Here is a 26,144-nt window from a genome sequence, read left to right as displayed (position 1 = left end):
CATTGGAGAGAAAGGTGGTACAAACAAACAAACAAATAAACAAGGTTTAGTGCAAGCATACCTGGAGGACTGCTTATTCCCTTATAAATGAACTTGACCACTCTGTTCATTTTCAGAGACCCTGCTTCTGGATAGCTCCACTTTCTGAGGTTAGACAGGGGAAAACCAGGAGAGGGCCATTTTGATTTTGCAACCAAAACTCTCCCCAGGGATATTTGCCTGTTTCATTCTGTTGCCGTCTTCTACTAGCGATTGAACATTTCCACTTAGTGTTCTCTCAGCGATTCCTCCTCCCTGACCAATATTTTTTACTTGTATTTATGTTTTTGTGTGTATTTTAGTGCTGGTCCAAATCGTTCTAGTGGTGTGTTAGTTTCAATGGTTTTTAAGATGATGATGATGAAGAAGAAGAGATAGATTTATATCCCCCCTTTCTCTCCTGTACGGAGATTCAAAGGGACTTACAAACTCCTTTCCCTTCCTCCTCTCAACAAACACCCTGTGAGGCAGATGGGGCTGAGAGAGCTCAGAAGAACTGTGGCTAGCCCAAGGTCACCCAGCTGGCGTATGTTGGAGTGCACAGGCTAATCTGAATTCCCAGATAAGCCTTCACAGCTCAAGTGGCAGAGTGGAGAATCAATCCCGGTTCCTCCAGATTAGAGTACACCTGCTCTTAACCACAATGCCACTGCTGCTCCTATGTGATTTTATTGTCTATACTTTAATTTATTAGCAGCCTTGGTGGCCCTTATGAAGGTAGAAAAATGGAATATAATGTTTGTTTTTAAAATCCCATGGAACCTTTATGTGCTGAAAGTGATTCTGTCAGCATAGTGAACCTTTTTTGTCCTCCTGCCAAAAATACCACTCAAACTCATATCTTGAACATATGATTCCTACAATAGCATACAGGGGTCTAGATTTGCAATGGGCCAGGTTAGTCAGCAAAATACCCTCCCTTCCATTTTCAGAAATTCCCCATGGGTTTTAACCCACAGATTTACACAGTACATGCGTGTATGACCGCTCTTAAATTAGTAAAACAAATTAGCACCATATACATTTACATTTTTGATTAATGAGATTCTATTATGAAGCTCTGTAAGAAAAAGCTACTACTGGTTCTCAGCAGGAGGCTATAGAAGGTTCAAGTCAGTTTGCTCTGATTTAATTTTAATATGGATATCATTTTTTATTTTGACATTAATTTGTTTCTTATTCTCAACTAGGGCTGTATTAATGTTCTGTTACTATCAATGTATTGTTCTCTGGATGCTGAAAGGTATTGGGGAAAAAGCCCAAAACAGCACAAAGAGAAACATTCACTTTTTTTCAGTTTAGTTCATTGCTACTCTTTTGTGTGTTGCTTCTGTTATGCCACTTTGGTTTTATTGCTTCTTCCTGGGTTAATTATATGAGCCATCCTCGTCTGATGGGAATCACAGCTTAATACCGTGCTGCTATGTTGCCAATAAGATTTGGCTATGGAACAACACAACTGTGGGGTTTTTTTAAAAAAATTCAAAATGGGGGCAATAATTTCTGAATCCTTGTTGCCTTCATTTTGAATGGACTGCATATCGTCACCGTTTCAGAGTTGTCCCCTAAGCTAATGGCCAAAGAACATCCAGTCATAGCACCCACACCTTGCAGCTCTGCTCTTGAATCAATGCTGTTGTGTTATTGAAATGAACGCGATAAGATCCCAATTCTCTGTCAAGTAAAAACTGCTGTTATTACTGAAGCATGAAAATGTGAATCTTTACTCTCATCTTCTTTGTTTCCAGGAGCTGCAAAGAATCTATCCTCCTCACTGTTGTTCAGCCTTACCCTGTAAGTAGTTAATACATTTTGAATCAGTTTCCTAGCAACATTTACGCTTTTGTCTGCCTGCTCTCCTACTGTGTTTTTTATCTGCATAACCAAAAGTACAAGTGAAGTACTGTGTCTTTGATCATAAGTGAGAAGCTTATATACTAACAAGTACAAGGTCCATTAGACTAACATGGGTGGGATCCCATCTCCCCCCATCACATGGATCCAGGGCCCACTATCCATCTCAAGCCTGGCGGTGACAGTGCTTGGCATCTGTAGCCTTCATAGCCAGGCATTGAGCCACTTTTGGCATCTACCACCACAGCATCCAGCCCTGGAGCAGTTCCTGTCCTCCTCCGCCATGGCAGCTGAGTCCACAGTGGATCCCTGCAGGAGCTTCCAGGTCAACTGGTAAACTCATTGTCTGTGAATACACAGACAATGCTTTTTTAATTTAGGGGGAATTTAAATTCTCAATGTATTTTTTTTTACTAGATTTTTATGCTAACCTAGGGAGGTCACCAAGTTTGCAGAAAAATCTGTTCAGCATTGTTGTGGTCCCGACCCACAAATTTAGGTATCCACAGATGGGGACCACACCAATGCTATTAGATATGCAGATGCTATTAGATATACAGATAACTACAGAAACAATGTAAGCATAGCAAATACAGACCTTTTCTAACGGTTGGAGGAATATTTGTGAGAGAACAGGATACTGAGTTCTGCTCCGAGTTATTTCACATAACTAGTGTGAGCAGCCTTAGTATGGTTGGGGGTTTTTGCCTATGTTTCTCCAAAGCGATATATTTTGTGGTAGTCATTAACACATTTATTATTGTGCTCAAAAATCAAAATGGTTGATTTTCATTTCCTATTTTAATTAATTCTCTATTTCAATATTGTTAAGAAATGCAATGGCTTGTTCCATTATTAGAATTTTGTTTCTAATAATATGGAAGTGATAAATAGATAGCTCATAGTAAAGCTCTCTGTGTGTGTAGTTCAGCTGTAGTGCTAAATTCAGTCAGAGATGTAACTGTTATTTCTGGCCTAAGGTCATGCTAAATCTCATTGGGTAGAAGCCCTGTCATGTGTTCTTGCAATGCAGACTGCTGAAAAAGTGACTGGCTGTGGATTCACAATGGATAGGTTTAAAAAACAGAACTATGTCAGGTCTGTTGGAAGCATAGGTTGTCAAAACTAACTACTAGGGGCCTCGGGAGTAGCTCCTTGGCATTTCCAATGCCTATATCCTTCAACTGTACTAGAAAACCTGATAAATTTTACCTATTTGTACTTCATTATTATTGGTTTTCCCCCCTTAAATACGAAACCTCTTGTTTATATTTCACCTTGGTAATAGTTAAATCAAATCAATAAAGTCGTTTGGTAAAAGCGCAAATATGTAAGCCCCCTTTCTTTCAATATCCTTTCCAAAGGTAGCCATGTAATAAAACAAATCTAGATTAAATGAACCAAGGATAGAATGATTGACACACTGCCCATTTCAAGTAGCCAGGAGCATTTAGTGGCGTAGCTTGTTGGCAGCAAATTATAATTAGACTTCATTCATTCAATGAGGGGGCAATTGCCAATAAGGGTATAACATTTTCTTGAATGGTGTATGGCTGCCTTGTGTAATGCTTTTAGACAGCTACAAGTATATGGTGTTGTGTGAAAGTTTACAACGTACATTCTGATGTTACATTGATATTTAGAACTACTTTTAATTGCTCTCTGAAATTATTTTAAAGTAATGTAACATGGTTGGGTTCTTGTTTGGTAAAATGCTGTAAATAAAGGATTTCAAAGTAGCTTGAACAAGTTACCTTTTGGGGTTCTTGAAACTCTAACTCCATATAGGTTATCACATGTTCTCGCTACTTCAACATAAGGACTATTTAGATGATTTCTTATCTTTACATTGAATTCTAAGTAGTCTGCTGTTTGGATGTTAAATGAAATATTAAAGGGATTGAGGGAGGGCACTGAAAGAGCTTTTAACAGATCAAAGCATGTACTTTTGTGCTGAATAAATATAATAATTTCTGTATACTTGCTACTAGTTTATCAGTAAAACAGCTGGGGAAACTAACATTAAAATCAAATGACTGTGCTGAACATAATTTACTCAGTGTCTTCCAGACTAGTTTCACGTAAACTCTTTCACTTTCGGTTTAACTACTACCAAAACCAAACAGTCTTCTATTGTACTTCTTGACAATTTAATAAATCTTCGGCAGGTTAATTTGAATGTCATCTGTAGAAAGGAGTTGAGAGAAAGGAGTTAAAAGCTTAATCATTTGAAGCAGTTTGAAGCTTTTCTTTTCTGAAAGTGTGTTTGATTATCTTTTGAAAACATTTTGTTTTGAAATGAGTTATCATTGCAATGGATATTCTATTAGGTTTAAGCATATTTTTGATTAGACCATTTATCCACTGTGCTGTTTATTCAGGCTTAGCAAATACATTTTAGTTGCTGACCTGATAAGCTGGCATTCTGGATAACTATCAAATTCTCACTCCTTATTTTGACAGGGTGGTACAAATAAATCTTTGCTTTCTTTTAAGTGGTTTGCAGCAGATCCCTTTAATCTTTATTTTATTTTCCTTATTTACAGCTCACTTTTCTTGCAGAGATTGAAGGCATATGAATTTTTCAAAAAATCAGACAGCCAGTATAAGACATCCAATAAACAATGTAGTAAAATCATACAATTAAAAATAATACAAAAAAACCAAAACTCCTGTCTAAAGTGAAACATTCCATAATGCAAAATCTTACATAGGGATGATAAAAATCTGCACTCATGCCTGATAAACTGTATGCAATAAATTATACAGGAGTATATGCTTTGATATTAGCATATGAGTTGTTACGTGATTTTAGAATTGTAGTGCTTTCCTATTAATGTTGGAAATTTTAAAACAGTTAACAGCTATTAGTGACAACAGTCCTGTCCTAAGTCGGAACGTTCTACACATCTCAAGATACTTGCTCTGAAAGCACTGATGCATTATTTTATTATTTAAACATTTATATCCACCTTTCTCTGTGGTTGCTGGTGACTTACAATATTTGTTTGTTTAACATATAAGCCAAACTTTTCCATGCGGCTCAGAGTGGCTTACAATAGTAAATTTATTAAAAGCCATAAAACAATCCAATCAAACAATAGGTCAGTAGATAAATGATCACATTCATATTTTATCACAATTAAATAAAAATATTTCCAGTTAAATTCAGAAACTAAAAATGGCATGATCACTGCATGTTTTCTACCTTGCCAGCATTGATGAATGAAGCTGAAGATTAATCACCAAATGTTTCAATAAGGAAAGTGGGGATTCTTGAGCCTGTGTGGTAAAATGGTTAGGCTGTTGTACTTGAATCTAGGAGAACCAGTCTGCCATGGATGTTTACTGAGTGGCCTGGGGTGAATCACTCTCTCAGCCTATCGTATGTCACAGGCTTGAAAGGATAGAATGAAAGAGGGGGAGCGATGCTGTAAACTACTTTGTGTCCTCATTAGAGAGAAAACAGGGATCTAAATATCTTAATATACCAGAGTTCTATCTGGGTAATAATCAGGGACTTGGAATATCTGATGAATTGGTATGTGCAGCTGGTGCTGCTCTCCCATTGGCTGTACTTGCACCTCAGCCTCTTTCTTTTTGTTTCCCCTGACCATGTTCCTTATATTGAGCACATCAGTGAAGTACCTCTCTAACTATGGTAACACAAAAGACAGAAAGTTCTTTATAATCCTAAAGCCTAGATATTACATATTAGTGAAAGATATAAAAGGAGATTAGATTCATGAAGGATAAGTCTCTCAGTGTCTACCAGTCATAGTGATTAAAGGGAATCTTCTAGATGGAATTAACCTCTGAATCCCAGTACCAGAAGGCAACATCAGGGAAAAGCGTTGACCTTCATGCTCTGTTGTTGACCCTCTAGAAGAACTGGTTGGCCACTGTGTGAGAGAAGATGCTGTGTGTGAGGCAAGACAGACCACTGGGCGGATCCAGCAGGGCTCTTCTTATGTTTTTATGTGCAGTGGACTTCTTGATCAGATTTAGACATTTAGCTTCCTGTTGGATTTGTACTTTGTTAAATGCTAGAAAGTTAAAATCTCATATGTGCTATGGTTTCATTGAGTATTATCAGACTTTGTCCCCTTCCATCACTATCTGTTATTTGAGTATTGCTCTGCATTATTTATTTGTCATAACGATACTGATATCAAATACTAATGTAAGCAAAGTGCTTTAAGTATTCAAGACAAGCACTTTCCCCTATAGAACAGGGCAACTTATGTTAGATGTGGCTGGAAATTTTAGTATTACATCTCCGTTTCTTTCAATGCACAGATACGAATATAGCCTAGTTTCCAAGGAATTCTAAGGCATACTTGAGAAGAAGTTGCTTAGTCGTCATGCACAAATGGTTAATTGCCTTTCCAAGATGGTTTCCTCAAAATGAACATTAGCAATTATGATGCATTTGATCAGCACTTGCAATATACTCAATCTAGAAGAAGCTGGCTCTGATATGTTGTACTATGAAGAGAAGAACAAGAGCCAGCAGATGTAAAAATAAAGAACTGGCTTGAACTGAAAATCTAAATGAGCCTTAAAGCATAAAATGGACCACAATAGAGGTTACAAACATATGTCTTTTCAGCTGTTGTTTCAATGTTGTTATTTTGCATAATGCTGATTCTTGTTCTTGCAAACTAGATGAACTGTAGCTTATGGCTATTAATTACAATAGTTAATATGCCTACTGTTATGTAATGATGAAGTTCATTTAATAACACATTAAATATGCCCATCTAAGCACGCAGTTTATTTCGTTGCTAATCTTTTTCTTTAATTCATTGTCTCATTCTCAGTCAATATTAACAGTGTGAAATTCTAAAGCACTTTCATGAAAAATGTTTCTCTACTATCCAAAACCCGAAATGCATTTTGTCTCATTATTAAATAAAGCACTAATTATATTTGTAAACAAATATATAACAATGGCTATATATTTCAAACATCCACATCCCATAGGTGGACAGAATTGGATGCTGTGAATGCAATGTTAATATAATTGGTTTTAATTATGGGGTTGCACAGATAGCCTGGGATGTATGCTCAATAGTCCACAGGTATTCTTAGAAGGGGTTTTGGTACATTAAGGATGCATGTCATGGATGAGTGTCTGAATGTGGTAGTCATGGGACTGAGAGAGAACAAATTGAAGTTGAATCCAGATAAGATTAAAGCAATGCTGGCTGAAAGGGCCAGTGCTTTAAATGGGGTTCTTTCAGTGGTGTGCAGTTTTTGCTGAAAGACTCCATGGATAGATTTTGATCTTTTGTTGGACCAACAGGTATCCACAATAGCAAAAAGAGAGAGCTTTTTCCAGTTAGGAAGCTGGCGCACATCAGATTTGTCCATGCTGATCCATATTTCAGTAACATCAAAGTTAGATTACTGTAATGAATTCTACATGGGGCTGCCCTTGAAAATTCAAAAACTGCAGCTGGTACAAAATGTAGCAGCTTATCTGTTGCTTGTGTCTAGCTTATGGGATCATGCCAGTTCTTATTCTGAGGTTCCTTCACTGGCTGCTGTTTAGTTCCGGGATCCAAATCAAGGTGTGGGTGCTTACCTTTAAAGTCATCCATGACCTTGGCCCCAATTACTTGAAGGACCACCTCTCCCTGCATATTCCTCTGTGGCAGCTCTAATCTTCCCTATAGGATCTATTTTCAGTCCCTCAGTTTTATCAGTCCACCCACTATCTAAGGCACATCTGCTATAGTCTGGTCTCTGACTTTTTCAGAGAACCAGAACAGCCTCCTGGAAGAAATAGTGCAGGCCCTTACCCTCCTGGCATTCCAGCAAGGTTGCAAAATAATTAATAAAACTTTTCCAGAGAGATCTGGGTCAGCCTGAGCAGGGACCCTACTGATTGGGACAAATGTTTAGTTTTTAATTAGTTGTTTTAATATTTGTTTGATTAAACTATTGACATCAGTTTGACAATATTGTTACCCATCTTGGCTCCAGGGATGCTTGAAAAAAAGGCAGGTATATAAATATTTTTGTTAAATAAATACGTTCCTATAGTGTCTCCAATGAAATATCAGCTATACTATTCCACAACAATTAATATATTTGTCTGGTCTGGCCTTGCATATGATGCTATTATAGTTCTGTTGTGTTTTGTGTATCAGCCATTATTTTGCTTTTTCATAGTAGTTGAATATGGGGCAGAAAAATTGAGCATATATTATACTAAGAAATGCTTAGGACTTTTGATATTTCCTTCCTTTACTTGATATTTTGTATTCATTTTTAAATTACAACTAATGGGACAGTTGAACAACAACAAAAAAAGCTCTTCGAACACTCAGGATCAGGAGCCTTAATTCTGATCCTCTGCTTTGAGCTAGTAAAAGGGAAAAGAAAACAAATTAGAGACATAATCATCAGCAGATCGCCTCCATCAGTGGTCAGTCATCACATAAGTATTCCTGTTGGTATTGATTTAGACTAAGCTGTTTGGGTTATGACTGCTAATGCTTCCTAATTACTTCTGCTTACAATTATAAAGTACTAATTAGGCTGATTTTTTAAATCACAAACTCCATATTGGATATCACGTAAGTATTCCACATTGTGTATCTTGCAGAAAGGAGGGGCAAATTTGCCGTTGGGAGCAGCATGCCACCACACCTACAGATTTGCCCTCCCTGGGGCACTTACCCCAGCAGCTGGGAAATGTTGCTTGCTTGTAGCCATCACTGACCCTACCCCAGCACAGGAACACAGCACTAAATGCTGTTCTAGTGCTCCAGGCCCCCGGCAGAGCTGCTGGCATAGCAGGGGTGGGCTGCAGCATGGCCAGGGGAGGAGCTGACTTCCCAGCCTTTGTGGGTGTTCCAGCAGCACCACATGTGTTGGTCTTAAGCCACCCTTTTGGGCATTGTAAGTCCATTGGAGCCCAAAGAGGCTTCTCAGTCACAGGGAGGTTTTAGATTTTTCAAGCCTCCCCGCACTGCTGGGAAGCCTCTTGGGGGCATAGCTGCGCTGCCACAGCTGGGCACCTGACTTGTGGATGGGGCTGCCCAGTTGCCAATAAGTGTTTACTCTGGTATAACTCCAAATTACATCAGCATAAAAGCCAGTTATACCAGCATAAGCCCGCAGCACCACTCCATCACTCTCAGCCCAGCATAAGCCCCCCCCCCCACATTGCCACAATTAAGGCACAGATCCTTGCACCATGGATGGTGGTAAGTGGTTATTGAGGGGTGACCTTTTAGCCTGAGAACACCCCTATCAGAAGTGGAAGGTTATGTAAACAAAAAACATGGCATAGGCCATAGGAGCTAACTCTGCTCCAAAATCAAGAGCCTCCTCATTGCTGTGGACCCACCGATGTGCATTGAAGTGACCAAGCCTCTCCCCAGCACCCAACTGTGAACCCTTTTCCCAGCTAGGACTCCACACAACTCCTGGGGTAGGGCACATGGCATGGAACTTTGCCTCAGAGCTCCCTGCCATGTGGACAGAGTGAGTGGCAAGGCTCTTTGGGGGTGGGAAGAGTACACAAAGGGCACTTAGAACGTGTATATAAGCACTTTGCTGAAAGGGATGAGCAAAGTCCAGATTAGGAAATTGCTATAGATTTTGAGGGTAGAGCCTAGGGAGGGTGCAGTTTGAGGAAAGGAAGGTATGATGCCATAGACTCTACTCTCTAAAGAAGTAATTTCTTCCAGTAATTTTCATTGCCCTTCTTTAAGCTTTTTGGTAAGTTTAGACATTTGGACTTTATGTCATACTTTTTAAAACCATTATTGCTGAATCTTTTGGAGATTGTCAGTATTTTACTGCTGCTAAATTTGCAGCATTGAAAAAAATGTGCAACTTAATATGAGTAATTGTTCACCTATTTTAGCCATTCCTGCACTATAATAAAAGATTCTGAAAATAAATTACCAGTAGTTAATCTTTTTGATCTTTTAAAAAGATTTTATTCCATACATTCTCATTTCTGGACACTTCTATTTCATTTGCATAAAATCTGCAGAAAAGGGTATTACATTTCCAGAATTTATGTGAAACTGTGCCATAATTTTTTTCAGTGTGCAAAGTGTTAGATAAATTATATTTTATTTTATACTCTGCTAACTTATTCATGCTCTATGCTTTCTGCCTGCTGTAAAGAATTTTTCTTTCAATGTAAAACTGGTGTCCATTGTTTCAACTGAAGAATGTTGTACTACATAACAATATAGGTCTAAAAATATGCACAAAAGTAATTCCTCTCAGCATTCATACTTCCATACAGACAAATGCAAGTAGATCAGCACAGTACTAAAAATGCTGAGAGGAATTACTAAATATTTTACTGTCTGTAAGACTTACATATTGGAGAAGATTTGTGGGAAATTAGTTAATGCTGCAATGGCATATCAGCAACTAAGAAAATATTAGATGACTCTTTTGTTATAACTGTCTAACTGTCATGTTGTATAAATTCTTCTGCTTTTTAAAAGAAAACAATTTCATTCTATTCTTCCTCCAGCAAGTGTAGACTGATTTTTGTGATCCCCCTGTACTTTCTAAATAACTGGGCTAAAGTGAGCTTCATGACTGGCAGGTGATTGAATCTGGGTCTCGCTCTGGATCTAACATTTCATCATGTTTGGTAAATTCCATAAACAATATAATTTTGGCATTATTACAAAAGAGTAATTACCCCAAGGCAGAGGGACTAATGTGAAATATAACAAATATCCCACTAAAGGGTTTTTTTTGGCAAAGCCCCATACATTTAGGTTTCTGATTTTATTATAAGGCAAGCATTGAACTAGTGCAAGGAATAAATTTGCACAAATGCTGTTCTCACTACCAGAAATAGGAACAAAAGTCAGGGAACCTGGAGTTTTGCAAAAGCTGTGTATGTAAAAAAAAAAGGGAAGTGTCAGATCTCACATTTTAATAATTCAGATTCTCTAGAAGTGTTGAATATGAATAAATGGAAGCTGTGGAATATATATGGGTGTTCTTTTTCACTGTACAGGACATGACGTTCCTGTTGCATTTGGTAATTTATTGGCTGAGCGCTCCCTGATCAGGAGCCAATCATACATTTGACAGCATTAATTTAAAAAGCACTTCAAGGGATGACCAGTGACACTGAGAACAGGTGATGTTTCATAAGTCTGATTACTGAATGAATGAATGAATGACCCTTGTTAAATTTATATTTTATAGGTAATTGGGTCAATACTTATCCATGGGTGACATCATAGCACAGTGTTAACTAGGCAGACTTTGTTTACAGGATAGTTTGCTATTCCCCATAGGTCTACACTTTATTCCCAGCAATCTGAGTACTCATTCTATTTACCTTGGAAGGATGGAAGCCTGAGTCAACCTTGAGCCAGCTACCTGAAACCAACTTCTACTGGGATCAAACTCAGGTTGTGAACAGAACTTTGACTGCAGTACTGCAGCATACTACACTGAGCCAGAGGGCTCCTAGATTTTATATTCTATGCATCTAGGAAAATCTGTGGTTTGCTTTATTTCCATTTTTTGTCTAATAATTATTCAGAAAAGTCCTTTACAGATGAGAACATGTGAGCTACTGAACAAGTTGAGGGTTAAATGTCAGTCATGTGACCTTTTTTCCCCTCCTTTTTTTCCTAGTCTCCTAAGTCAGCATTTATCAGTGCTGCAAAAAAGGCAAGATTGAAGTCCAACCCTGTCAAAGTGCGATTCTCAGAAGAAGTCATTATTAATGGCCAGGTTTCAGTGAGTGCCAATATTATATTTTCATTTTACTCCCCAGAATGGAAAAGGAATTTATTCAAAGTTGCTGTGTAAAAGGATAAAATAATACACTATAATTACTTTGGTATGTATGGGGAACTAATTATAAAAAATTTTGCCAAACAGTGCAACTACTGAAAGAATAAAAAGCTGTTCATTAGTTCAATGAAATTAACATTTCCAGAATCTGAAGGACTGATTAAAATATATAGCACTAATTTGGTATAGTTCTTCTGTTCATCAGTACCATCTTAGATATCAGGGAGGAAGGTTTGTTTGCTTGAAAGCATGAGATTTTATTTGTCAAAGAAAGAACCTTGATTCTGCCATGTAACTTTATCATGAGAAGTGGGATTCTGAAAATGTAGTACGTAAGTTTTTCACATGAAAAAATGAACAGACAAATGTGAATCTGAAATTATCCTTTTACAGGAGAGGGCTGTTACTATGTTATTAACTTAGTGCTAAATAATCTTTCACAAAGGTCTATTGCAGGGGTCTGCAACCTGTGGCTCTCCAATGTTCATGGACTATAAATCCCATCAGCCCCTGCCAGCAGGGTCAAGTGGCCATGCTGGCAGTGTCTGATGGGAATTGTAGTCCATGAACATCTGGAGAGCTGCAGGTTGCAGACCCCTGGTCGCCTGTTCAAAATAGCTTTAAGGGAAGAATGCTACATTCACTGCAGAGAAGCCTAAGAGCCCTCTTTTGAGGAAGAAGATGACACACAAAATATAATCAAAAGGTTTTTGATCCCTCATACATTTCAGTAATTTTAAAATACTTCTATTAAAACTAAGCCTACAATTAAATCTTTGGGTCTTGGTAAAGCAAACAGTGGTTCACCATAAATATTTCATGAGGATGATGTCCTAATACAAGAGCTATTAATGCTTTCCTTTAAAGGATTCCTCATTACTGCAGTTCTGAACCTTGTCTCCTAGGGTTTGAGCTTCTGAATATTTGCTAATTCCTGAGAAAAACAGACAAGCACTAAATGGATGGTCCTGTATCATTATTTCTTTTCCCTTTTATTGCCCTTTCCATAAACTAACTTCTGCAACATTTGCTCTCCAATGTTGATTTGTACTTATAATTTGATAAATGAAATGCAATGTAAGAAATGCCACGCTGGGTAACACCAGCAGTTCCTTCCCAATAGCACTGGCTATTGATTGTGGCAAGCCAGGGAACCTCAAGGAGGTAGGGGAAGAAAAGCCAGAACAATATGCAAAGAAGGAACTGAATGTGTGCTTTCTCATTCTTTCTAAACTCATGAACAAATATTTTCTATTCATGCAAAACAAAAAGTGCAACATTGTTCCATTATGTAGAAGCAACAGCCTCAGACTTACCTGGGGCTGTGTTTGCAGTCACAGGGCCAAGAGCAAGATGAGGAGATCATCTCATTTATTCTGAGTCGGCACCAAGGAGCCTGTCGGGAAGGCTCCTGCAGCAGTCACTGGCTGGCTAATTATCTCCTTTGAGGGCTGGCCTGGAAGGGGGAAGCTCCAGTTCCCTGGAGCTCAGAGGCTTCCCCCGGCCTGTAAAAAACAAAAATGCATCATTGTTGGAGAAGGAAACGGCATCTTGAATATAATAAGCTGGACTTAATGACTTCCATCCATTATGTGAAGAGTCTTCTTGTGATGGGTGCAACCCAAAGAGTGAAACTGCATTGTTGTCTGGCTCTTTGTTTATGACTGAAATAACCAGTTTTAGGATTTTAATAGCAAAGGCTAAGGGACCGATCAGTTGTCACCCCTCCCTCTAGAAGCCTTAAAAGAGTCATACCCTTCTAAGTTCGCCAAAGTCAACTCTGCTTGGGTTGGCACTGCAAAATACCTTTGTGAATAGTGATACCCCACTCAGCATGGTGTAAAATACATGACTCACTGTAGAACTGAATACATGTTACATTATGTTTGATAAATGTACACATAGAAGAGAACAACACTGTACCAAATTACTCTCTCTCCACAATAGTCCATAAATTGTTTAAAAGAGAGTACAATCACTTAAACTGTACATGCTTATGTTCTATCAATGTAATGAGGAACATTGAATAGTCAAGCTTGCTGACTTATGGTGAGTTTTAAGTATATTATCAAGAACCTTGTCTTTTCAATATTTCTGATCATATAACACATGTACCATCTGTAAAAGTGCACTCTCATTCAAATGTTAAACTGAATATGCATTGGCATGATTCTGCTCAGTCAGAGATTTAGGCTCATTTTATGCCTTGTAATATGGGGACTATAATCACATTTATTGCTCTTTAACAGGAAACAGTTAAGGATAATTCACTTCTTTTCATGCCAAATGTTCTGAAAGTATATCTTGAAAATGGGCAAACCAAATCTTTTCGCTTTGACTGCAGCACTTCAATAAAGGTAGGATCACCTTTTAACATATGTCTCTGCTTAAGGCCTTAATAAAAATCAAGAACATGTGAAGCTTTCAAAATACTTTATTAGCAAGGCCATTTTAAAAACGCACCATAAAAATCTCATATGTGGATCCAAAACCCTGTCCTGTAAGGTTCCCCCATGGCCAATTTTGCAAAGAGTGAATTGAAGACCTAATCAAATTTAACCTGTTTTTATGTTCATAAAAATCTAATGGGGTGTTAGTGATGCAAAAATAGAGGTGGTAATTTTAATGGCTGCAGCTTAATTAAAATTACATGGACCTAACTAAGAAATTCTGATTTGCTGCCAGAAGTCAGCATGGTTTGCCAGCAAAACACAAAGCTAAGATTAAAGGATTGGTTTACTTACTGAAAAGCTTGCAAAATGTTCAGTAATATGAGTGATGAATGTGTTTGTGCTATAATGTGTAATGATTTTTCTTCCATTGATAGGGTATGACTTCCTTCAATCCCGTAAGATAATGTCACAGTCAAAACATTCTGAATATCCATATGTAAACATGGTATCAGAAGACAGGAGAAATGGAATGACTACTGTATCCAGGCAGCATTTTTTTGCCATTATCTGCTCCAAAAAGATTATACAAGGAGAAAAGTTCAGCCTGCATTCTGCAGTGTGTTGTAGCTTAATTCTCTAGTTTTGTAGTTTATCAAGTGAAAGCTCGTTCATAACTGCAGTGGCATCTTGCACAAGGCAAGGGGCACAGAGCTGCTCATTCACACTACTAACTTTAATGAAAACCCCCAGGAATAAAATTTTATTATATAAAATAATAAAATTATTTGATTCCTGAAGCAGCATCAGTGTGCATCATCTGAAGATCAGTTTCTGTCCCTAAAGTAATGATAATTTAAAAAAAAACCTATTATGCGTGGAGCACTTCCCAAAATGCTCCTCGCTCTACAGTGCCTTCACAATGGGATCTCCTTGTATCGATCCCTGCGAGGAGTTGGGGCCCCCAACTCATTGCAGGGATCAGTGGTCAACATTTTCCTGAAAAAAAACACACCATTGATTGCAGCCCACACAATATAAGGAATATCAATATTACATTTTTAAAAGCTGACATTCTTCAGTCTTGTGTTGGATGGAGGAGCGACCCGAAAGGAGCAAAACCTTGACGCAAGAGAGAAACATAACTGTTTCCCTGTTCTCGCTAACTGTGGAGCTTCCTGGAGCTTCAGCACTGCAAGTGGGATCACGGAAATCTCTACTCTGGAGGAAACTCACCCTCCCTGGGGGGCAGAGCAGCAGTGAATAATTGGGGAAAATTAACATTTGTGAATCAAACAAGTGGATAGGAAGGTGGAAATGAAGACAAACAAGGACATGATGTGCATTTATTCCATGAGCTCTGGCTTGTCCTCTGGCTTAATTCCATTCAGGAAGAAGGATTACATTACTACTGGTACAGTTCTATTCCTATTGTACCTGGATAACAACAGACTGCTGCAGCAGAAGGAAACTGGGTCACCTTCTTAGAATCCACAGCAAGGGACCATCAGTGGTCATGTCCCTTCCTGATCAGCTCCTCAAATATCTTCCTGTGAATTCCACACAAATCCATTAAATTGAGCCTTAATCAGAAGAAAACGTTTTAGGATTGTGCAACCAAACACTGAAGTATGAATGCTGTGGTTTAGAGTAGGAACTGCTGGAGCAATGTTGCAATTGTGCTAATGTTGTGGAGAGAAGTACATGTTTCTCTGTTCAGTTGCCGTAAGGCTCTGACTCTAATGTAGCAAAAAAAAATTCATTTATCAGTCTGTTACAAAAACAATGTAAGAATATCAATAAGTACAGATGTAAAGTGCCATCAAATCACAGTTAACTTACAGCCACCCCAGCAAGATAGGATGGCTAATGGAGTAGTATATTTTTTCCAGAATATATGGGCTTCTCTCTGGCTCCCTGGTATTATTTCTTTCCTTCACTTTAAATATCACATTCACAGTTTCCAAAAGTTCCATTTTACTAATTGTGGAGATTCCCCCCTTCCCCACTATTTGCTCTTTCTCTTTCCTGAAAGTCCCCATAGCCTTTCTCCTTTTTCTGCTCTCCTCTCTTTCTAGGGTTGCCAGTCCAAGATGTCTTGGAATCACAATGGATCACCCAACTACAGAGATCAGTTCCACTTAGAGTTGCCAGCTCCATGTTGGGAAATTCCTGGAGATTTGGGGGTGAAGCCATGGGAGGGCAAGTTTTGAGGAAGGAAGCAACTTCAACAGGGTATAATGCCATAGAGTCCACCCTCCAAAGCAGCCATTTTCTCCATGGGAACTGATTTCTGTCATCAGGGATGTAGTTGTAATTCCAGGCACTTTCCAGCCCCTCCCTGAAGTTTGACAGTCCTACTTCCCTGGAAGAAATGACTGCTTTGGATGTTCCTCCTGATGTTCCTCCCCTCTTCAAACCCCATCTCCCCAGGCTCCACCCACCAAATTTCCACGTATTTCCTAACCTGGAGATGGCAACACTTTTAAATTGCCACATTCCCCACATTGACACAGAAACTACAGGGGAAATTACTCAGGTCTGGGGGACTCAGACCCAGTATTAAAGAACTATCACATAGTTTGGTCCTAAGGCTGTAATGCTTGAATTTAGTGGGATTTTCTTCTGCATAGGATTGAGTTGCATTTTTTGCAGAACACATCAGGTATAATTAAAATCACAGAGTTTTCACTGGGGCTTGGACACAACTGACTTTAGCTGTTTGGAGGCCATTATCTGGGAGAGAATTTCAAGTAGTGAAGGGCCAGGAAGAAAAAGGCAGCAGGTTGAGAAGTCTGGGAGATTGCAGGGCTTATTATAGTGATGTAAGATATGGATTGAATGTTACAAGAGGACTATAATGAAGAAAGAGAAATGCATGAGAGAAAGGACCTTTAAAATGATGGCGAAGCACGCTGATACTGATTAAGTTTGATGTTCATTTGAGCTGTGATCCTGTATGTGTTTGCTCTCTCAAAAATCCTGCTTAATTCATTGAATATCCTTTTTCATGACTAATTACTTAATTAGAAATACAGAATAAGTACAAAAATACCTTTTACAGTGCCACCCTAAGCAGAGTTACTCTTTTCTAAATGCACTGACTTCAGTATCCTGAGAAGGGCATAATGCTGCTTAAGATGGCACCATTAGTAACTAACTGTATTTATCTCCTGCTACACATGTGTTGCCTAAGCTCCCTCCTCTTTTCTAGCCTACTCAAGCAAATTAACTAGAGATCCATGTTTTTTAACCTCTCTGAACGTGATTTCAGTAACAACCCAATTATGCTGGTGCCTACTCACAGAACTGTGCGCCAAATGAGTTGGTGGTGTTTTTGCATTTTCAGTTCCAAAAGCAAAATCCAAAGCCTATTTTTCCATGAACAATAAAAAAAGAAACCTTCAAACATGACTCGGTGAAGGGATGACAGCTCACATGCAACTTATTTTGACCTATTTTTTTTGTAAAGCAACAAAAACAGTTTCCAGCTCTGAGTTTTAATCATCTTCTGTGTTTTAAAGGATGTCATCTTAACACTTCAAGAAAAGCTCTCCATTAAGTGTATTGAACACTTTTCTCTAATGCTGGAGCAGAAGACTGAAGGGTCTGGAACCAAACTTCTCTTGCTGCATGAACAAGAGACTTTAACTCAGGTTTGTGTCTTAATTAAACCTAATAATAAGATGTGCCCTGGTGTCTAGTTATTTCAATGGGAGGATTTCTGGAGCCAGTAGTTAGATTGTATATATTTCAGAACATTGTAGGGAAAGTGTGGTTGTTATAAGCATGCACCTTTTCTCAAACAAGATTAGTACCAAAAGAAGTCTACAACAAGAAGCTTTCCAATCAAGTGATTCAGATTACAGATATCTGAACAACTTTTGTAAATTCCTTATTCAGATGAGATAAGATGGGTTGTTTGTTTGTTTGTTTGTTTGTTTGAAAATACGTACCTACCCTTCCACATAGGTGGGGATCTTCAGAGAAATCTACAAAAAATGTAGGCTGTCATAAAAAAGTGTGTCATATGAAGCAAACTAAGGCAACGCACAAAGATCAGCTTCCAGATTTTTAAAAAAACAAATCACAATTAACTTAGTTCTATTACATATTTAAACCCCTCAATGTAAAATAGTTTTAAATATACAGCCAAAATACATGGCTAAAATGAATTCGACCATGGGTATGTGATGCCACTCCTAATCAAACATAAATTTTAAAAAAATCAGTTTAAACAACACACATTATCGTGACACTGTGAGGTAGTCCTGCAAGTGAGGAGAAGATGATTCAAGTTTCCTTCCTGTGCCATTTTGGCTAGTAGAAATAGCGGCGGGGGTGTGTGTGTGTGTGTTCTTGCTCCTTTTCTTTGGTTCCATGTTGACCCTTATCAGAATAGTACCAGTGAGGGGACTAGTCAGGCTTTTCCAAACCAGGAAGCTGAAATTTGGATGCAAAGACTAAGGCCATTTATGCATACGGAACTTACCCCAAAGCTGTCCGCTCTGCAGTAGGGTTTCCATTTACACTTGAGAAAGTGTCCCATGTCCCGCTGACCTCCTGTTAATCCAAGCCATCATTTTGCCTGCTACCTGCTTTCTGGCTGTTTCTGCAACCTCCACTTGACATGGTTGCCCACCGCCTTTGGAGTGGAGGGTGTTTCTATCATCTGTCACCCCTGTGATGGCCATATAGTATTAACATTTATTTAAAGGAGTGCCACTGATCTCCTTGAAATGCTGGCCACATATGGTGGGTAGAACTGCTTCTGTGTGGGCAGAGGAAGGCCAAAAGTAGCAGAAAGTGCAAATGAAGCCAAACATTCATGGTTTTCTTTTGTTTTCCTGTGAAGCAAGACCAGAAGTTGCACTTTCACAGGTTTCAGAAACCATGCAGAGAGACTTAACTGAGAGTGAAGTGAATTCTGAAGAGGAGAAAATCTGTCCATAATGGAGAATCTAAAACAAAGGGAATGTATGCTCACTGCAGAGCAGACCACAATTGTATAAAAGACCTAAGTTTGACATGTATTAACTTTTCGGCCCATGAAGGCACTTCTGTCAATGGGAAATATTGTTCCTGCCTCCTCCCACACACATACTGAAGGTTTTGGCAGTAGCACAAGGCAGCCATCTCCTCTCTGGCAGTGATGAAATACATTAATGACCTGCCATTTTATTGTATAAGTGTGTTGGTCAGTAGCATCTTCCACCTTTACCCCAAAAAACAGAACAAACCATAAAGGATATGAGGGGAGACACACCCATAGATTTCACAGAGGATCAGGTTTTGCCCTGTAGAGACAGTGCTACGATATTGCTCTGAGCTGACCCTTCAAAACAAAATTTTATTGGTGGAGAACGAGAAATTATCTAGCAACTACATGGCAGTTCACCAACAAAATTCAGAGGAAGGAAAGAAGCAAAGCAGATATGTCCATTCAAACATGAAATATAATTTCCCATTCTAATACACAAAATGGTGTCTTGCTGAGGAAACACCATTTTTTGTACAGGTTTGAAATAAAGCAAGGGTTTTTGAGGCAGGAATGGGTTATTTATGTTTTGTGCATGAATACTGGATAACATCATGCAGAAATGGGATGGGAGGCCAGTTTGCTGAAATGTGCATGCTTGGTGGAAAAGTAGACCTATAAAGAATGATTAGAAACTATACATAAATAAATGAACAATAATAAATGAATGAATGAATCATCAGCAACTCTAGCTATTGCAATGGTACACAAAAGGTACAGAAAATAAGGTTTGCGGTAGAAAGGTAAGAAAATACTAGTAAGATGGGAATTACAAAATGGTAGCTCTCCAGTTGAATGGAGCCCATGATTCTTGTGTCCTTGCTAATAAAGTTGGGTTGCTTGTATTATGCACAGTTATATACCAATTTCTAATATTTTGGATACACAAACTAACATTGAACTTAAGAATTTAGCAGTGATTATATTTGCTTAAAAGGTTTAATTATGCTGTCAATAATGAACATTTATACTTCGCTTTACATTCTTCTTTTCTATTTTTACTTTTTTCCACAAAATATTTTGAATACATCCATCTTTTTATGTGGTTTTCCTGCTGACAAATAAAAACACCATGCACTTAGGTGACCTGATCAATGATGGTACTTTTTATAATGGATTCTTATGAAATGTAATTACTTGATTGAGGATGGTCATGCTCAGCCAAAAACTCGTTGAATGGATTGAATAGCAGGTTTATCCTCAAATTACTTCTCAATGTTGATGCTCAAAGGAGATTTCCCGCATTTCCCACTTGTTTCATTGCAAGTACAATTCCACAAAAGCTTCTTAATAAAATGAATATGATCTTTTTAATATTCCTAGATGAGGTAATTCAGCTAGTTGAAACTCATGATGGGAAAATGGAGGCAGAATGATTTATAAGATGAAACATTAGTCTGTAACCATTATAACATGATTGTGGTATAAAGATAAGTAAGGTTGATTTGCCAACAGTAACAGTGACATATGTTTTTAAAATGCTGGAGAAGGATAACGTGTAATCAGTGGTGTGGGGGCGTGACACACCGGGGGCATGGCAGGGTGTTCCGAGGGCAGACAGGCTTGGAGGGGCACAGGGTGCGCACGCACCGGGTGCACTTCCCCCTCGCTCCGTCCTTGCGTGTAATTCACCAATTTATCTATCTGTATTCTGTGGGCAACTCCTTCTTTTAAATTTCTTTTCCATTCATAAGGCCCTTTGATCATTTCTAGGTTTGTGCACCACATTGGATATTAATACAGAAGCTGGGAGACTGCATGTTAACATGTAAGTGTTCTGCTGTCCTAGGTGACCCAGAGGCCAAGCTCCCACAAGATGAGATGTCTTTTCAGAATAAGTTTTGTCCCCAAGGACCCCATTGATCTGTTACGAAGAGATGCAGTTGCCTTTGAATATCTATATGTACAGGTAGGTGCATAGAGATTTGTATCTCTTTATGCCAAATATGGATATTTGCAAATGATATAAAATGACAGGTAAATAACATGTTAGTTTACACTATTGCCAGTGATGATCCTGAAATACCATCAGAGAATACTTGGGTTTTCTTCTTTATTGCATTTTTATTTACCTTTCTCACAAGGACAAAATGATACCCATATCCTAACCACCTGTTATCCCCACATCAACTCTGTGAGGGTAGACTGGGCTCACAGAGCGACTAGCTTCATAAGTGAGCTTCATGAGTGAGCAGCCAGGTGTTCCTAATCCAAATCACTTTGGCATTACACTCACCTCTATGGTACAAGTGCGATCTTCCTACTCATCCTATAACGTATGTGTTAAATGCCAACTAGTCAATTCTGACCTATATCTATCCTGTGAATTAGTCTCCTCAAAAATGTCCTACCATTAACAGCCTTACTTAGATCTTACAAACTGAGGGCTGTGGCTTCCTGTAGAGTCAATCCATCTCCCAGGCGCCATTTTCTAGTCATTTTAATGTGAAGCAACAAATTTCAGCTGGAAGTGGAAAAAACCTTGTGGAAAGTAGAAAATACTTCCTGGTGTGTAAAATATTCAGTTTAGTGTCCTCATGGTAGATCCCCTTTCTTGTTCTTGAATTATACTGTGTTGTTGCCCTTGTTTGGTCCATGGTATCCAGAAAGTTTTTCTCCAACACCCAGTTGATACCCAGAAAGTTTTTCTCCAATATCCAACACCCAGTATAATTATATTGGCCATCTAGTGGTTCACATACACAATCATCTGTTCGGTTGTCTGAAACATGTGTTCACAATGAAGAAATTGTTTTCTTCACAGAATTTTATGAGCTACATTTTGTGCTCCTAGTCCAAATCTGCCAACAATATTTGATTCTGCTTTGTTTTCTACTTCTGTGTTCGAATCACCTGTGATTATTATCATATCTTGTTTAGATTATGATTATATTGATAGGCTTTGCATCTAGTCTGATCAATATCATTTCATCATATTTGCAGTATAGCCCCTGACTTCCTTTGATTCATCTTGCTTCACTATTCGAGTAACTCTGTTTCTTCTGTATTTGTCATCTCCCAAGTAAAACACTTCATAATTTTCTGACTGAAAATGTGCTAATCCAGTCCATTTTAGTTCACTCACTCCCGGGATTGCAATTTCTCAGTTTACTATTTTGAGCTTACCTAAGTACGTACTTCTCAAGTACTATGTTCCTATTATATGTATTAAACAGCTTTGGACTTTCCTTTTACATTCATTCATGTCAACAATTGAATGTTCTTTCGGCTTTAGTCCAGTTGTGTCATTAAGAATAGTGCTACTCGTACTTGCCCTCAGCTCTTGCTGAGTAACTGATTAGGTGCCATCTGACTTCAATCCAGCATCTTCCAGCACTATATCTTTTTCGTTAGCTAAAGTGACGCTATTATTGTCTACAAAAGATCCATTGCCAGTGTCATCTTCTACTACTACTGCTACTTCCCAGTATGTACTCTTCACGGATTCCTCCACTCCCATTACTATTGAATCTGTCTGTCTCTTCTGCTGATATGGTCATTGACCCTTTAAAGGGTGGATGCATCTGGTTTAGTGTCTCAGATGTGATCATTCTGCCTTAAGTGACTAGACCCCTTAAGAGCACACCCCCTCTCAATATTAAGATATGCACACAAGAGGAGATGTTCTATAATATAAATAGAAAAAAGATGCTAATATAGTTGCCAGTGGGTAATATTTGAAGTGCTTACTACTCTTCACTTCCCTAATAGTTTTTCTTGCTTTCATCTTCCTCTTGCTTCATCCGTTCTGCTAGAATCTCTTTCTTAGCTGTGAAATGAGAAAAGTTAAAAGACAGCTATGCTGGTTTTCAAGTAAAGCATTACAGAATTCAGGACTCTAGCAAATTAGCTGGCTGAAGCCAAGGAAGAGATTGGCTGGAACCATTATTGGTAGAGACAGAGTGAGTCAGAGAGTCACTTCTGTTCATGATGTCTGGAATTCTACCCTCTAATACCCAACTCCTTGGTTATTCTCTGTCATATGAAAAAGTAACAAAAATCCACACTATTCTGATCTTTGGAAAGTGTTAATTTGAGATTACCAACCTCAAAATTAATATTATAAGTCAACATTTTTGTGGGACTTTGGTTGTATTTTACATTCAGAGACTTTCAAGTGTCTGTGGATGGCTCATCTGTCAGTTATAGCTTTTGTTAATTATAAGCCTGTCTTTTAGAGTTGAATTAATCACAGTGCGGTGGTTATATTTAAAATCAGAGATTTTTTTAGTTTGATATGCCCTCTTCTGGTTCTTTGGCAGAGCTGCAACGATGTGGTTCAGGAGAGGTTTGGACCTGAACTCAAATATGATATTGCACTGCGACTGGCAGCTTTACAAATGTACATTGCAACTGTGACCACAAAACATACTCAGAAAATCTCCCTCAAGTACATAGAGTAAGTATAAAATGTATATTTCAAAGGTGTAAGAAGTGACTTGATTAGTTTAGTTTCATTGGTCTGGAAATCCAAGTTGTTTCAGAATTTTTTTTAAAAAAAGGTAGCAAAACTCCATGCCTGTAATAACAAATCCTGTGGCTGTCAAGAACCTTAACATTAATGGTACTGTTGCAGCAAGTAAAATTCAGCCATATGTCCCTGTGTTTTGGTAGGACAGACTATTCAGCTTAATCCAGCACTAACTTCTATTTTAGCATATCACTGGAGCTAATCCATTGAAATAACTTCTTATTTATTGGTTAATCTACCTCAGGTGTTAAAAGGACACCATTCAGCAGCTATGTACCAGTTTGATGCTGAGGTAGCCATCTCAGTCCCTTTCTACCACATGGTTCTCTCTCATACGGATGCCAGGGTTTGTTTCACATGGAGGATGTCCTCTGTTTCAGCTACCCAACCCATGTACTTTTTTATGTTTCCACATGACATTGTTCTACATTTTTGCCTAAGCCATTGGTAGCCCAATATTTTATCTAAAATAATTTTTATACAGCAGGGTGGGGGAGGAAATTTCTCCTTCCATTTCTCCTTGCTGGACATTCTTTTCACTGTGTCTGGAATGAAAGGTATGTATTTGGTTCCAGTGAAAAGGAACATTTCCCCCTTTCCCCACCTATGCATTAGATTTTTTAAATTTTATTTTTTTTAATCTCTGTCACTTCCACCAACAAGTCACAATTGCAGGGGAAAGGTGACGGCTGTATTTAGGTTTTTTAGAAGGTATCTTTGTGGAAGGGGGAGGACCAAGATGCCCTGTTCTCTAAGAAATGTGGTAAAACTGTCTTTTAAATTTAAATTTTATTTATTACTTACACACCAATGTGATAAAAAAATTGATAAGAAGTAGTTTTTGGAAGCCTGTTCTGCCCCCTTTTAAGCAGTTTTTTACTGTCGGTTGGTTTATCTGGCTGTTTTAGCTGCTATCTTCATTTGGCTGTCTCCCATGTGTTTTTCTTCAGGCAATGGAGAAAGGTAATTTGTGACAGCTGTGAGATATCTTGAGGGCTTTCTTTTTGGTATATCCTCTCAGAGCATTTGGACTTATTCTCTAGCAACTTGCAATTTGTAGTTATTGTTATCAGTTATCCAACTATGGGAAAGAAAAAGCCTTTAAGGACCCATTTAAGGATACATTTTCTCCAACTAACTGTGTAAGCAGCTTCATATTGTTGACCTTCTTTTAATGAAAGAACCAGTAAGTGGATTTTTTAATTTTTCATCTCTCATTGGATGCAAAGTAGTGGAGCATGAGTCCATGTCTCACTCCTTTCCAGAAGGTTATTCATTGGACATGCAACAGGTTTCCAGGAGGGATAAACAAGCCAATAGTTGTCCCCTGATTTGTATGGGAATACTCCTGGAACACCTTTGGAGACTCTTGTAAGGATTTTTTAAGTAAAAATTCATAAGTGACCATTGCCTTCTTACTGGATAAACCATTGTGGCTGTCTGTCAGCAGTTTAACTATATTTAAAGAAAACTCAACAAAGTCTCTTTATGATTTCAATGTCCTTGGTAAGAGTATTGCAGCTTCTATCCCTCCTCCTACTTTTATGACCAGAACCAAGTTCATAAATAACCCAGACAACAACTGGGTTTCTTTGACTAAAGAAGCAAGCAATGAACAAACTGTTTTTCCAGGGGTGAGAGGGAATGGCCTCTGTTTTTTGTGGGAGTTATCCTTAAAGCTCAATCCTTATGAGGGCTTGTGTGTTTGTTCTTTGAGGGCTTGGGAAAACTTTTGTCTGCTTGGGAGGTTCCTTTGTTTTTGGCTGTGTATTTACCTCAGGCTGCTGAGGTTGGAGATTCTGTTTAATCACCCAACCAATTTGAATCAACTGCCACTCACACTTTGACTTGCCCAATTCTTACCAGTAAGGACCCATCTTCGGGGAGATAGCAAAACATAAGGTAGTGATTTGGGGCAAAAATCTTCAATCCTTAGGTCACAGTCAGGAGCTCAGTGTACAGTGCTGGGCTATAAAGAAGCAAGACTAACTTGGATTTTGTGTGTTCCATGGCAGGGGGTTGGACTTGATGGCCCTTAAGGTTTCTTCCAACTCGCCTGCATTGGTTACCTATCGAATTCCGAATCATGTTCAAGGTGTGGGTGTTGACCTTTAAGGCCTTACGCGGCCCGGGACCCTCGTACCTTCGGGACCGCATTACCCCATATGTCCCGGCTCGTCCTCTGTGATCAGCAGAGGCGAATCTACTGGAGATCCCTGGCCCCTTGATGACCAGCTGACTGGCCTCCCTGCGGGCCGGGGCCTTCACAGCCCTGGCACCCGGCCACAGTAGGCTACATTACCACCAGCTATTAGGGCCTCGCGGGACCTTGGGAGAGTTCCATAGGAGCGCTGTAAAAACCGAATTATTCCACCGGGCCTTTGGAGAGTCCAGCCGCCGATAATGCCCCGCCCCCCCCCTGTTAGTAGGGTCCCCTAACATCATTGGGACCCCTCCTCATTTTTGGAAGAGGGTGGTATATGGGTCTCGCGGGCCCTATTGTAGAATGTACCTGTTTTAAGATTTTTATGTTTTTTGTATGACT

The 26,144-nt window shown here is 38.8% G+C and overlaps 1 protein-coding gene across 4 annotated transcripts in view; it reads left to right on the top strand.

Annotated features, from left to right (window-relative positions):
• FRMPD4 (FERM and PDZ domain containing 4) overlaps nucleotides 1-26,144 on the top strand; it is a 263,554-nt gene that overhangs the window by 216,745 nt on the left and 20,665 nt on the right. For all 4 annotated transcript variants that reach the window (XM_048492800.1, XM_048492799.1, XM_048492802.1 and 1 more), the window contains exons 5-10: nucleotides 1,788-1,833; nucleotides 11,539-11,643; nucleotides 13,950-14,057; nucleotides 17,615-17,746; nucleotides 20,918-21,037; nucleotides 23,391-23,527. In XM_048492800.1, the coding sequence (XP_048348757.1) occupies nucleotides 1,788-1,833; nucleotides 11,539-11,643; nucleotides 13,950-14,057; nucleotides 17,615-17,746; nucleotides 20,918-21,037; nucleotides 23,391-23,527 (648 nt within the window). The remainder of the gene's footprint in view (nucleotides 1-1,787; nucleotides 1,834-11,538; nucleotides 11,644-13,949; nucleotides 14,058-17,614; nucleotides 17,747-20,917; nucleotides 21,038-23,390; nucleotides 23,528-26,144) is intronic.

Source organism: Sphaerodactylus townsendi, linkage group LG04, assembly GCF_021028975.2.
Source record: "Sphaerodactylus townsendi isolate TG3544 linkage group LG04, MPM_Stown_v2.3, whole genome shotgun sequence".
Lineage (NCBI taxonomy): Eukaryota > Metazoa > Chordata > Lepidosauria > Squamata > Sphaerodactylidae > Sphaerodactylus > Sphaerodactylus townsendi.
This window is presented reverse-complemented; position numbering and strand designations above follow the sequence as displayed.